At 30.6% G+C, this 14,620-nt stretch overlaps 1 protein-coding gene across 1 annotated transcript in view; it reads right to left on the bottom strand.

Moving 5' to 3' along the window:
• Positions 1-9,060: 9,060 nt before the first annotated feature.
• LOC142319102 (peroxisomal N(1)-acetyl-spermine/spermidine oxidase-like) overlaps positions 9,061-14,620 on the bottom strand; it is a 30,978-nt gene continuing 25,418 nt past the window's right edge. Inside the window, exons 5-6 of the mRNA XM_075356011.1 lie at positions 10,511-11,881; positions 9,061-9,172 (exon numbers count right to left, since the gene is read on the bottom strand). Coding sequence (XP_075212126.1) covers positions 10,555-11,881 — 1,327 coding nt within the window. The 3' untranslated portion in view covers positions 9,061-9,172; positions 10,511-10,554. The remainder of the gene's footprint in view (positions 9,173-10,510; positions 11,882-14,620) is intronic.

The following is a 14,620-nucleotide window of genomic DNA, read 5'->3' as shown; positions in this document are numbered from 1 at the left end:
AGCCTTTGCGATGCTTCAAATGATATGTATGCTCCCTTCACCGCCACTTGATATTTTTAACACAACATTGTTATTTACTTCCTTGTATAAAGTAAAGGATGTATTATGATCGCGAAAAATTTCAGATTTCAACAAAAATAACAAAAATATCCATTTTGACTAGTTTCAGTGTGACGTTTGTACGTAAGTATCTCGCATAACTCAAAAACGATTAGCCGTAGAATGTTGAAATTATGGATTTAGAACCGTTGTAACATCTAATTATGCACCTCCCCTTTTCATTGTCAGCGACTGAACCAAAGTAACCAAAAAAATTTGGATTTTTGACTTTTTCTTGATTTCAGTAACAAGCCCTCATCGAGAGTTTTTAAACGATATATCATAAGTGGTACTTATTTTCATTGGTTCCAGAGTTACAACCAAATAAAATTCTAATTAATGAAATAAGAAAGGTACATCAGCTCGAATTAGACTTTAGCTCTTTTTTTTAAATTTAAATATAATGATTTATTAATAATTATCAACCTGATTGTAAAAAAAATTTACAATAAATAAAAAAAAAATGAAAAAAATATCAGAAGTTATTAATGAAATAAAATTTTACAAACTTTTCATTTAAAAAAAAAAATGTATATATGTAATGTAATAAGCGTACAAGTAAGTCATGTGTTGTCCACATATTTTTTTAATTACGCAAAAAATTATTTAGATTGCGACAAAAAGTGTTTGATTTTGAATTGTGTATGTTCATTTAACATTCAAAATTTAGTGTTTATACATTTAATAATAATTGGGTGTTAAAATTTGGGTTACTTTCTGATTAAATGGAGGTCACTTGTTTTCAGAAGGAAGAATGATGTTTTAAAAAAACTCAAACATGTATACATGGTATAGGCCTTTATTTATATCATAAAATTTTCGAAATTTTACAAACTATTTAAAACTTGACAATGTCGCCGAGGAACTCATTGAATATGTTGCCACTCATTTCACTAGTAAGCGTAAACTAAACAACAGGGAGAACAATGCAGCGACAGTGACAGACCGATCATAAACCCATTATTACCGCGCGCAGCACTGACCTTGACTGTGATAATCGCCAATCTATTAAGAGAATTATTTTCTTCAACATAGATAGCAAACGAACCTAAACCTAACAGTCGCAGCGCACTGTGTTGGATGGCCTGCGTTTAATCAGAAAATATCAAATTTGGTTAATTTGTGCATATGTAGAGCACCAAAGTTAATTTGTGATTTGCATTTATGAGATGAGATGATTGGAAAATCTTGACCATGTTGCTGTGTAAGAATTTTAAGGCCTCATTGAATCTTTCATTTTAGCTGCACACTGTATGACCAGTGTAGAAAATCGTATGGTCTGATCAGTACAGTTGATGTATTTCAGGAGAGTTGGGTTTGTTTGGTGGTACTAGGTCATGGATACTGGTATTCTTTGGTGGTTGGGTTTCAATTAACCACACATCTCAGAAATGATCGAACTAAGACTGTACAAGATTACACTTCATTTACACTCATACATATCATCCTCTGAAGTAATACCTTAATGGTAATTTCCAAAGGCTAAACAGGAAAAAGAAAGGGTTTGTTTTGGTAGTTATGTTCTGTATGTTGCAATTCATTTTATTTATTGTTTGGAAGGTCATCATCATGCACACAAATTGTTTTTTAATTTCCTTTGAGACAGGTTATTTATGTTAGTGAGAAATGTATTTTCTTTTTTTATGTTGTTTATATTTTTATTTATTTTATGTAGGAGAGCATTATATCTGTGTGCACTAGATGCAATGTTCTAGTATTTGTGAAAGGTAACCTATAATGTTGGTTTTTATATACTTTAAAAGTGTCTTTTAGTTGGTTGGTTTTTGGAGGATGAGGTGAAGAAAATTTATTTTTTATTGTGTTTTATTCAGCTGCAAAGTTTAATTTTCCTCATTAGCTATGTTTTTGAGTTCCTTCATTATTTCATATCATCTTTTTGCAGACCCTTTAAGAACTTTACTATTATAATACCTTCTTAACTCAGCCTGTTACTTATTCTACCTATGAGTTCTATCTAGTCCTGTCTTTTTCTTGACAAGGAGATGGTAGACACTCAGCACAAAGTTCAGGCTATAGAGTATTTTGATAGATTAGTAAAAGATTTTGAGTTGTAACTTCTCAAATAAAGCCTTAGGGTAACCTGCAGTATAGGGTCATGAATAAACACTGACAGAATCCTGTGCCATTTGTATGTTCTTTCCTCAACCATTTTATAACTTCTGATTTTATTGTGATTGGTTCCATTCTGTAATTGATTGATGAATTCTGTAGCAAAATTCTTCCACAATCCAAAAATGCTGTAGCCATCATTTTTTGGTTAACAGCCATAATTTGTTTGGTTTTTTAGCTCTTTTTATCTGCTCTAAATTTCTGACACTAATCTCTTTCAATGCTCATAATATTAACAAAAGCAAGGTACAATAATTGTTGATAGATCTTGGGATCACAGTTTCCTTAGGTTTGCAAAAAAAATTTTCATAACATTCACTTCACACAATTTAAGTAAGAATAATCAGAGGTTACTACTTAAGTGGAAAATCATACAGATGTGGAACAAGATTATCGATTGCTAGTAGCAACTGAACAAACTGTTGGAGCAACTAGTTTATTTTCAATAGCATATGAAATCATTTTTGTAAAACCCCTAAGTTTTTTTTTAATTTTATTTAGGGCACTGCAATATTTTCAAGTAGTTGAGGTAATCATTAATAATTAGCGATGCTATTGTATTTGCTATATAGAGTGATTCACATAATGTTGCCAGCACTTTCTGAGATTATTCTGCTAGCAAAAGTAATGAAAAGCGTTCATGTAAATAGGGTCCAGAACCACTCTGTTAGCAAGTTATGGCTAGCAAAAGATTTCACACTGATTCCTATGAATTTTTTTCATTACTTTCACTAGTAGAATGAGCTCAGAAAGCCCAGATAACACTACATGAATTACTCTGTAATATACATACATACATTTGCATGTGGGCGAGCATATGCAGGCCAGGTGTGTGTGTGTGTGTGTGGTGTGTATGCATGTGTGATGTGTTTATATATAATTGGTGATCATAAATTATATATAGCATTAATAATTTTACTAAGACTTTTATTTATTGACAAAGATATAATAAATAAATAAAATAAAATGTTAGTTTTATTTAGTTATCATAGTATGTTGTCATATTTAGTTATCATAGTTCATTCGAAGTATCATGTTCAGTCAAGAGACATCAACCATGATTTAATTTCACCCGCTTGTGGTCAATAACATGCTGGGTCAGTCTTGCAACAAATTTAGTTGTATAATTTTGCTGATATTCATCTAAATTTTTTGAGAACATAATATTTTAATTTATTCTTACTTGAAAAACTTGTGAATATTTAATCTGAACTTCTAGGAGGTCAGGCAACATCTCTACAACTAGAAAGCCATCTCTTAGTAAATTTTTCATTCAACAACTCTTTAATGTTTAAACTTAAATGTGGAGGTATCTGGTGAAATATACCTGGAAATAATTTTTGTACTCAATTTGGTCACTTAGTGTGAATAAATTACTTGAGCATACAACAACAACATTTTGATAATTTATTTTTTTTTAATGTATAACATTTACAAAAACGTTCTCCTAAAAAAAAAAACAGTTCAGTACCATATTGATAATTTTATCTGCACTGGACATAACTTTTGCATTATCATGTACATATAAAACTTTGATACGTATGAGGCACCTGGGTGTTCAGATGCCCAAATTTTTCAGTTCTGCCAATTTACTTAACCAATTAAATGAAATGTTTGTTTCATTAAAAGAAACAGTCAAGTGATGTTCATCTTTCTCAATCACATTAAGCCTATTCACACAAACATTCTGACAACCGTCAAGTTTTTTTTTGTGTATGTAGCAGTAGGATACATGCTCAATTCTCGTATTCAATTCTCAACAAAAACATTTTTGCTAGCTTTTAGCCATCCAGGTGATTCGACTTGTTTTATCTATATGACTTCTTTAAATTTATTACACCACAATATATCCATTTAATAGAAATTTTGATCTATATTCATTTCCTGATTTACATTGCACTGACAAAATAAATGAATTAGTAATTCTGGTCAGTACATAATTATACATTATATAGACACATCATCAGAAATGTATATAATGAATTATAAGGCAAAAAATAGATATGATGATGTTAATTATTTAAAATATAAATACCTGAAATAAATTCAAGGTAAGTATATGAAGATATTAAATATAAAAAATAATTACAAATTAATTCACATTTCAAAAGTCATTATTAAAAATTATTTCAGCACATATTTTATGTACAAGTTGAATGCAATGCAGAAAATTCAGTAAATTAAAAACCTTTTAATTGGTATTATTTAAAAATTTGTTGACAAAGTAATATTGATTTGTAAAAAAAAAATTTTTAATTGTATTTTAAATAAATTGGTGGAAGATTTTTTAAAAGGTTTGGCAATTATTAAAAATGGCAACTAAAGCTCATTATAACTATTTAAAATAATGGAACCAACATCAAAATGCACTAAAAAGTAAGAAATAATTTCTTTCAAATAATTCCTTAGATACTTTTTTGAATCGGGGCCTACTTCTACAAAATTTCTAGATATATAAATTTGTTCTATAATATTATATACGTACACTACATACAAACCTATACCAATATTACATCAGCGCAATTCATATTTATGTGCTTTGATTGCTTTTACATTTGTGATTATTACATCTTTTTATATATGCCATTCATAGCTCCATTCAATACCAGATAAATTTGATCATGTATTTTGGTGATGATTCAAAAAAGTATCTAAGGAATTAAAATTAAGTATTTGGCCAAAATTATTTTTTACTTTTTAGCTCATTTTGATGTTGGTTCCATTTTTTTTTAGAATAATTATTTCATAATTTTCTGTATCTGATTTAAACGATAAGTTATTTGGCAGACAATGTGCTTCTTTTTGGTGATATAATGTAGCACGCCACTTCCAGTCAAAGGCCATTGGTGTTTCGTTCAACCTGCTTGGTGTGAAGCAGAAATAAATTTGTGGCATCAATTTTCATTTTGTGAGCTAACAGTAAACAAGAGGCAAAGAAATTATATAGCGTTCATTGATTTATTAAATAACTTGCGTTTTGGTGAAGTTACAACTGTCAACTGGAAATGCTTTGCGAAAAAAGGAGGATTGTAACCATATTGCCAGGTGGCAAAAAACTTTTTTCTGAATTTTCAGACCAATGTTTTGTGTCTTAAAAAAGTCTTTCAACATCATAGTATCACCACAAAAAGCAGCTGTGCCAATTGCAAAAAAAAATTCTTCAATCTGATTAATAGGAAGAAAGTACACCCAAACAAAAAAATATATATATATATATATGGGTCGAATACATAACCTGCTTTTTGAAATTAGTTAAAAAGGCCCTTTCTCATAAGTCGAAGTATTGAACCAAGTTATACGAAAACACAGTTCTCTTGTCTAGAGTTTATTAATAGAGTTAAATATTGTAATTTTTTATCAATAGGTGACTATTCTTTTAGTTTTTTGGCTATTCTTTTATGAATGTGACAAACATAGACACATTAATAAATGTAAACATAGGGATAAGTTAACATATTTCATTTTCTAAATATCAGTCTACACAGCTCACATTCATGGACAGTAAACAATGATCTTACTACCCATTTATTTATCTTAAGACTTGTTTATATTTATTGAAATCTAGCGCTAGCCAGTTAAACAAAATATAAGGTAATCTAGGCAATGTATAAAACTAAAATTTGGCTGCAAATATGAGACAAATTTTGGTCAGAATGTATTTAAATAATTTATTTTCCAGTGTGGGTATTTTCTTTGTAGAATGTTTTATATATAAAAATAAGGGCTGTTTTTTTTTTCAACCTCCGATGGGCTATAAAAAAATACACATTGACATAAAATTTTATTACTAAAAGTTGAATAGTATCAAACTTGTTTTTCTACATAATTGTCAAAATGATTGAGGCAATTTTCGTATCATGACATCAGCTTTCTGATGCTCTCTTCAAAGAAATTTGCCACTAGTGAGGTAAGGTACGTCTTGACAGCCTCCTGAAGTTTTTCGTTGGTGGTGAAGTGTTGTCCGCCCAACCATACCTTCAGTTCTCAAAAGAGGTAAAAATCCCTAGGTGCTAGGTCTGGACTAAACGGTGGATGGTTGAAAACTTCTTGCTTGAATCGTTTGAGAAGGTCTTGTGCCACGTTGGCACAATGTGACCATGCATTGTCGTGGATCAAAACCATACCAGATGAGAACGTGTCTCTGATTGTTCTGGATTGCTCTGCAAAGGAACATAAAGATTTACAATAAACATTGTTACTGTTGCCCTCTCCTCCATAAAGTTTACCAACAAGACACCTTTATTGCCCCAAAAAAACTGTAGCCATTGCTTTTTTGTTGTTCAGTGTCTGTTTGAACTTTTTGGCTTGTTTGGAGAAGTATGCATCCACTGCTTAGACTGTTATTTGGTTTCTGGACTGTCATACTGTATCTAACTTTTATCACCAGTAACGAGAGACTTTAAAAACTCTTCCCTCTCATTATTGTTAACGCGTGAGAACATTAAGGCTGATGCCATTTGTTGCTCTTTGTGATCGTTACTCAACATTTTTGGGACCCTTTGAAGATCTTTTTTTCTTGGGATTTCTGCACTTATCGTAGACCTTCATTTGTCATGAACAAAATCACATCAACTTGCCCAACCAGGCGTACAGTAGCGACAGACTTGCGTTCTAGCCCACCGTCGTCATGGACGTCCGTTCGCCCTTCTTTAAATTTTCTACATCATTCCCATGAACTAACTACCATCACTCATAAAGTTTTTACCTTACACTAGGCTCATTCTGCAATGAATTTCAGCAGCGCTACATCCTTCTGCTTGCAGAAAATTTATCACACTTCGCAACTCACACTTGGCGGGAACATCGAGCGTAGCGACCACGTTCAATTGCCCGTAACTCGGTTCAGACTGATGCAATGGAGCCGACATTGGCAAAGGTTTTGATGGGGGGTGGTGCAATCGCACATCACACGAACCTGGCTCCCGGCTATCTCTTGTTTACTTAGATGCACGATCGGAGATTGAAAATAAACAGCCCTCGTATTCAGAATACTCATATTTTGCATCACTGTTGAGTAGTAAAACAAATAGAGTAATTAAAGACCTTTTTAAATATAATCCTGATGCTTCTCAAGGTTTTTGTAGCTGCTTGTTAGTTCAAGTATGATTTTAGATCTATATCCATGCTTCATAATTCTAATTTCAACTCTTCTACACTTTAATACAAAGACTTCCAATCTGTACCATGGATGGGTGGATGGATTGATTATATCAATCCATCACCCAGGAAGTTGATAAAGTAAGAGAAGCGTAACATAAACTACTACAAATTACAATTCTATTACTCATTTTTATTTGTACAAGGAAGTACTGTAATCGTGAAAAATTTCAGTTTTCAGATTTCAACGGAAATATAATTTTACCATCCATTTTCCACTAATTTCGGCGTGACATCTGTACGTACATATGTGCGTATGTATCTCGCATAACTCAAAAATGATTAGCCATAGGATATTGAAATGTTGGATTTAGGACTATTGTAACATCTAGTTGTGCACCTCCCCTTTTTATTTCACTAGACTGGACCAAAAGTGTCCAAAAAGCCCAAAATCCAAAACATATGGACTTTGGACGTTTTCTTAACTGCAGTTACAAGCCCTTTTTGAGAGCTTTTCAACAATATATAACCAAATAAAATTTTAATTAATGAAATATTTGAATCCTACAAGGGGGAAAGCACATCGATTCGAATCCGACTTCATTTTCCTTTTTTTAAATTTTTTTATAATTTAAATGTATTGATTTATTAATAATTACTAACCTCTGATTGTAAAAATGTTTACAATAAATAATATTCAATAATAACAATAAAAAAGTATGAAAAAATTTCAGAAGTTATTAATGAAATAAAATTTTACGTACTTTTCATTTACAAAAATGTGTATATGTAATTTAATAGGTGTGCAAGGAAGTCATGTGGTGTCCACATCAGATTTTTATATTGTAGTAATGTAATATTAATTTGTTTCAATATGAATAAATATTTTTTAAATTTATTATGGATATATATAGATCAATTTCATTTACACTAAAATACAGTTTAATATAATTTTTTATTACTACTCTGAAAGTAAACTGAATTATTATCAGACCACTGCCTATTTGTTGATTTTTCTGTGACTAATAAAAATTTATTCAATAACTGATCACAACTGAATCAAAATTTGGTGCTAATAATATACTAAGAGCAGAGAATTTTCAACTGAATGTTATGCAATAGTAAGGTACTTTTAAGTAATCAAATGCTAAGCCAATAAACAGAAACAGTACTTATAGACTAATAGTAAATGTGTTGTACTTTTAAGAGACATAGGAGACCTGGTTTTCCCCTACAAGTACATCAGCCAAAACAATAATGGCCAATGGTTGCAGCCCAATGATGTACTGTGGAGCAATTAAGGAGGAAATAAGGACTTACTGACAGCTCCCACTGAACTACACCAAGGACATTGGCTCTACAGGTCCTAACATCTGTAGCATGAAAACTAGCAGATTCCCATCTGCACTACAAGAACCAAAAATGAGGGATGAAGGAATTATAAAAAACAAAAAAGAATGGATGGTAAAAAGAAAGACAATATAATCTCAGGGGAAATCTTAAGATTCCTGTCATGTAGTGCAAAACTGTTAAGTCATCAAATCTCAGGAGAGCAAGGCAATCCTTATTTAAAAACTTAACTTATAAATTTCAATTAAGGTAAAGTTTTTATCGTATAATTTAACAGAAATAGTAATTCCTACCTTTAGTATTATATTAAAAAACCACACAATTCATAAATAAAAACAAGATAATATTTATAAATTGTATGACAAACCTGCTTTCCAAAATGATGTAAAGTTGGAAATCTCTTTTTAACACCAGGATTAAAAGTAGAAAACACCATAGTTAAGCATAGGCAAGCATAATGCATACTAGTACGTCTCGTCAAGCATCTTCACTCATTCTAAAGAAAAAAATATAAAAACAACTTTCTTTTACCAGCAATAGAAAATCATAACACTAAATAAAACTAGCAAGAATTTATTACCTCTCATAATTCTTGTGAATACTTATCTAGAAAATACTTATCTGGATCCTCCTTCAGTCTTTCATCATACTAGAATTTAAAAATTTAAAAATCAGTGAAAGTAATGAAAGAAAAATTGTCAATTTTTTTCACAGCAAAGTAATTCAAAAATATATTTATTCAAAGTTTTTTAAACAATGATCACATCTAAACATAAAAAATAAGTTAGTTCTTCATGTATTTCTAGTGTGTTGTAAGTTCTTTAATCTGTTACTCAGTTCAATCCATCTCCTCTATAATACTTATCACACATTTTTAAAATGGTAAAAACAAGACCCCTAACTGAAGAAATAATTAATGGAGTGGGTGTTCGTACATAATCAAAGTTCAATTATTCAGTCCCAAGGGATAGCGCATCGGTCTATGGCTTAAAACCTTCCCTCGGATAACATGTCTGTATCCTGCAAATTTGAAAGCAATCAGTCAGTTGATTCTTGCATGATGCCAGAACAAACAGACTTGCTTTATATATAAGATATATATTAGATAATAATGTAATTAAAAACAATTACTTTAAGAAGATTAAAAAAATACTGAGTATTAAATAAGTGATAGCCAACATAACTTTTCTTTTTTTTTTGCTTTTATAGTTCATGGGTTCATTGGACCACTTTAGTTGTTTATTCTGGTCTTTGATTTATTTCTTAACTTTGGAATTTTTAAATTTTCCACAAATTTATTTCTGCTTCACACCAATCAGGTTGAACACCAATGGCCTTGACTGACTGGGGGCCATGAAAATTAAAAATTAAATTTTCATTCCAAAAGTATTTATTTTACATAAATTGTCAAACAATGATTTACAGAGACACATCTGGAAAAAATAATACTGCCTGTTGTTTAGATTACATAGTTAAGGGAACTAATAATGATTAATGAGAAAATGAGTTAAATAATTACTAAAATGTGTAAACACATTTTACAAACACAAAAGATGTAGTTTTAACTGTGGAAGTATGAAACAGGCCAAAAATAATTTCTTGAAAATGGAATATCTTTGAAATGAAGTGGTACATAAGGTAACTTTAATTTATATATAATTTTACCTACTAAAAAATAAAATCTCAATCTTTAAATCTCCTTCAATTATAAAATTCTCTACAAAATGTTATTTTTAACTCATGGTAAAATAGCATTATGAAATTTTAGAGATCAGTTTTTAATACTTATCCAAATAACGTAAACATTAGAATGTCACACAAAAACAAAGCTTACTTTGTCTTGAATAAATGAAGGTTGTAGAAACAGTATACTCTCTGTTAATTTGGTTTTGGAGGAGGTCCACCAAATTTCACTGTTAGATCAATTATGTCTTGTGCTGCTTTGAGTCCACTTAATCTTGCTCCGTGAACTGTAGAAAAGAATTGTGGACTTGTAGCTTCTCCAGCAAAAAATATCACTGGTGTAGAATCACTTTTATTTTTTCCTTGATTTTTATCAGGAACTGGAGACATAAGGTCTTTCATATGTCCAATAGTTGATCCTACACGAAAGTAACAATTTGTACCCACAAAATGAGGACTGCTCCTCCATTTAGATTTTAGAATACTAGATGGATATGGGAGTGTATCATCTTTACAGACTTTTCTTAACATATACGTTAAACTCTCTGCTATTGTCGTATCTGGAGTTTCTTCAACTTCATCAGCATAAGATCCTGCAACAATCCCCAATAGTATATGTTTGCTTCCTGGTAGTTCTTCTAAACAGTTCAGTCCTTTCATCCAGCTGTCTCTTCTCTTTAATTCTTCCTTTGACCGTGCAAATTTTATTGGTCCCTGTTTTGGGATCCAAAATGGATTTTTATATTCCATAAATATTTTTGTTACATTTCCGAAGCCAAGTTTTTGAATGGCTTGTAATTTTTCAATTGGTAAGAGTGGACTAAACAGCATGTTTGCTTGTTTTTTTAAAACACCTAGAGAAGTGGTGATTACTACAAAATCAGCAAAATATTTTATATCGTCATTTGTTGAAACAACCGCTCTTGCTTTTGATTCACATACATTATCACCCCATTGAACTTTTTTAACAGTTTTGCAATAATCAATGCTATTACTCGGTATATTATGTAATAAAGGTGCCAATACAGCACTGAAACCTGAAGATAATCCAACTGTTTCACCACTCACTTTTTTGAAACTACCAAACATTTCCACACACAAATCAGAAAGATCAGCACCCCATCTATTATTGATTTTGTTTGTCAAACCAAACATTATACGTGCAGCATCTTCTTGTTGATTTCTTGGAAAATTATTCAGTTCCTGATTGATTCTAACTGAGAAAAAGTCCATCACTGATCCTCTACCAGCATTCATACTATATAATGCATAAGCTTGTTCTTCTATCAGCCTAAAAGTTAAATAAGCTTGTGCACTTAAATTTTTACTTAATTGCCTTCCCTCACTTGTAATATAAATTCCACTTTTAAAATTATAATTGAGTGTAGATTTCGAATGCATTAAACCTTCTTGACTTGCCAGCGTTGTAATAGAATTTGATATCCCACTACCTGGTATCCATTGGGCCCCAAGTTCAGCTACTGTATCTCCCAGCCAACATGTATATATTCTGCCTCCTGGCCTGAAACATATTCAGTGTTTTCTATATTAACATATTTGTATTGTTTACGTTACTTTTTTAAGTTTTTTTGAATTTGGATTCAATTAAAAATAAATAAATCTTTATACCAGTACAAATTAAAAAAAAATCAGTATAATTTGTAACAATATAATGATTGATAATAACAATAATCATAAAGTAAAAATATCGACTGAAATTCATTTACTTCAGTGAAATCCTTGCAAACTATTAACAGAGGTATGGTTATGTGTAAGTTATTTTTTCTTTATTTTATTATCATTGTTATTGTATAACTTGTATTTACATTATTTTAGTATTAAGAACCTATATCATCAAGTAAAATTCAGCAGATTCTACTAAATATGTCAAATTCTTTTTTTAAAGCTTCCAGAAGCTAGTTTTATTTCAAAATTTTTTAATTACTAAAATGAGTATAGTCATATCCTATATAAATATTTATATTCACATACATCAATTACAAATAAATAATTATTACGGATGGGAAGTGAGGATAAATTCTTTTCTATTTGCTTTATCTTTTAAACCTGTTACAGTTATTATTTCAATGTTGTGATGTATAATTTATTTATTTTCTCTTTTTTTTATAAAATTTCCAAGTTGAATATCCAAAGAAATAACAGACTGAAAAAAATTAAAATATGCCTCTAAGAACTTGCCTAGAGGAGAATTTGGACATACAGCTTGAGCAAAAATATTTTTTTGTGATTTTTAGGTAATCCATCTAGATATCAGATTAATGCATATCATATAGCAAACCAAGAGATATGGCACATTGAATAGTTTGTAAATCAACTTAATATTAATTAAAATTCAATGCCATGAGAACAATAGGGAAAGAACATGACTACAAGTAAAATGTGTACATGTATGGATTTCCCTTCTCCCCCATCAAAGTTGAAGAAATATATCAAAATAATTGCTGAGGCAGTAGAAGTGTGAGCTGAAAATAGTATGAGTATAGCAGTGGAAGAAGTTGTAAAAGAAAATGTTAACTGTGATACTGCTGTTACTACTGATAGGTCATAGCAAAAACGAGGCTGTAACTCGAAGAACAGATTGTTAGTGTAACTAGAGTAACATAGGAAAAGTTTTAGATGTATCAATAATGAGTAAATACTACCAGATATGTTTGATGGCAATAAATCACTCCAGAGACACCAGCACCAAAAATTTTCATGGATCAATCGGTGCAATGGAAGTGGCTGCTGCTCTCAGCAGTTGTTTCAGAACTCCATTAATCATAATGTCACATATTTGAAATACTTGTGGATGGTGACAACAGAGGGTTTTTATAAGTTACTGAAGTAAACCTTATGGTGATGTGATTGAAAAGTTAGTGTGTCAGTCACATTCAGAAGGGAATAAGTTAAGACCTTTGAAAAAGAATTTGAAAAGTGTAAAGCTATAGAAAAGAAGTAGAGATAGATAAATTGCAGTTGTATTATAGTTTAGCCATAAGATGAGGTGCTGGAAATTCAGAAGCAATGAAAAAATGTACGGGCTATATACTTGCATAAAGGATTACATGGTCTATGCCCTGGTAGTCCAGAATCCTGGTGTAAATTTAGAAAAAGCACTTGTTCTGCAGCAGTAATTTACCTCAAGATGTAATGCTGGCTATAAAATCACCATTATTCTGAGATCGAGCCAAAGAAGATCTATTGAGACAGCGTCTTCATGGATATAAAATATCCCATTTTTGAAAGGTGTTTTTAATCATAAAGAAAAATACCAGAAAGAAATTTACTGATATAACAATAAGTTCTTAAATATCTGGAAGATATTTAAGAACTTATTGTTCCTTAACTTAAATATCTTCCAGATATTTAAGTGGAAGATTTTTTGAATGAAAAATTACTTAATAATGGATATCATTTAAGATTTTGTGTTTGCTTGTTATTATTACTTAGTGCTGGATGGTTTGAACAAGATTATATACACTCTGGTCATTTTATTAGCCAAAGTATTTTGAAATAAAATGTCGAGAAGTATTTAAAAAAATAGCATGCATTCCTACACCCAGACATCCTTAGCTTACACTTAGTAGTAGATATTTAACATCATTTCTTCATTCCATTTCTTACTTTTATCAAGATACAGGGTTTTCACCTTTTCCATTTCTTGTTAACTGCTGTATTCATATGAACTGTATTTTCTGTAGATCTATCCAATAATTTATATGAAATAAATAAAAGAAAAAATGAACAGGTTTAAAAAATGCTCTTGAAGTATAAAGTAATATTTTCATTGATGTTAATTTATTTCTTAATTTTATCTAGATTTCATTCAAAAAATCAAAATGTAGTATTGTAAAAGCATTATTTTTTAATGTATTTTTCTTGAAGTCAATTTATTTGTTTACTTTCTAAATTATTATTGTATAAAATATTATTAGGTAGATATCGTAATAGATTAGAATTCACAATATTCAGTTTTTTGTATTTCTCAACATTTTAAGACATCATCTTAAGTTCTTCTTTACTTGGGTCAACAGTGCAAAATCACATGCAGCAAGTTCAGGACTGTGGGGAGGATGTTCTATTAGTTTTATTTCAGTGCGCTGATCATTCTGGTGAAAAAAACCATGTCCATGAGTTTCAAACCATCCTTGAGTTTTAGAGGAGCGCTTGAGAGCTTCGACAACTTTAGGCAGCCATTTCTCAATATATCACTTCTCTGTGTTCTGAGTTTCCTACACAACTCACTCTAAAACACCTC

This window comes from Lycorma delicatula, chromosome 2 (genome assembly GCF_047948215.1).
Source record: "Lycorma delicatula isolate Av1 chromosome 2, ASM4794821v1, whole genome shotgun sequence".
NCBI classification, from domain to species: domain Eukaryota; kingdom Metazoa; phylum Arthropoda; class Insecta; order Hemiptera; family Fulgoridae; genus Lycorma; species Lycorma delicatula.
The sequence above is the reverse complement of the archived record's forward strand: the minus strand, read 5'-3'. Positions and strand labels throughout refer to the sequence as shown.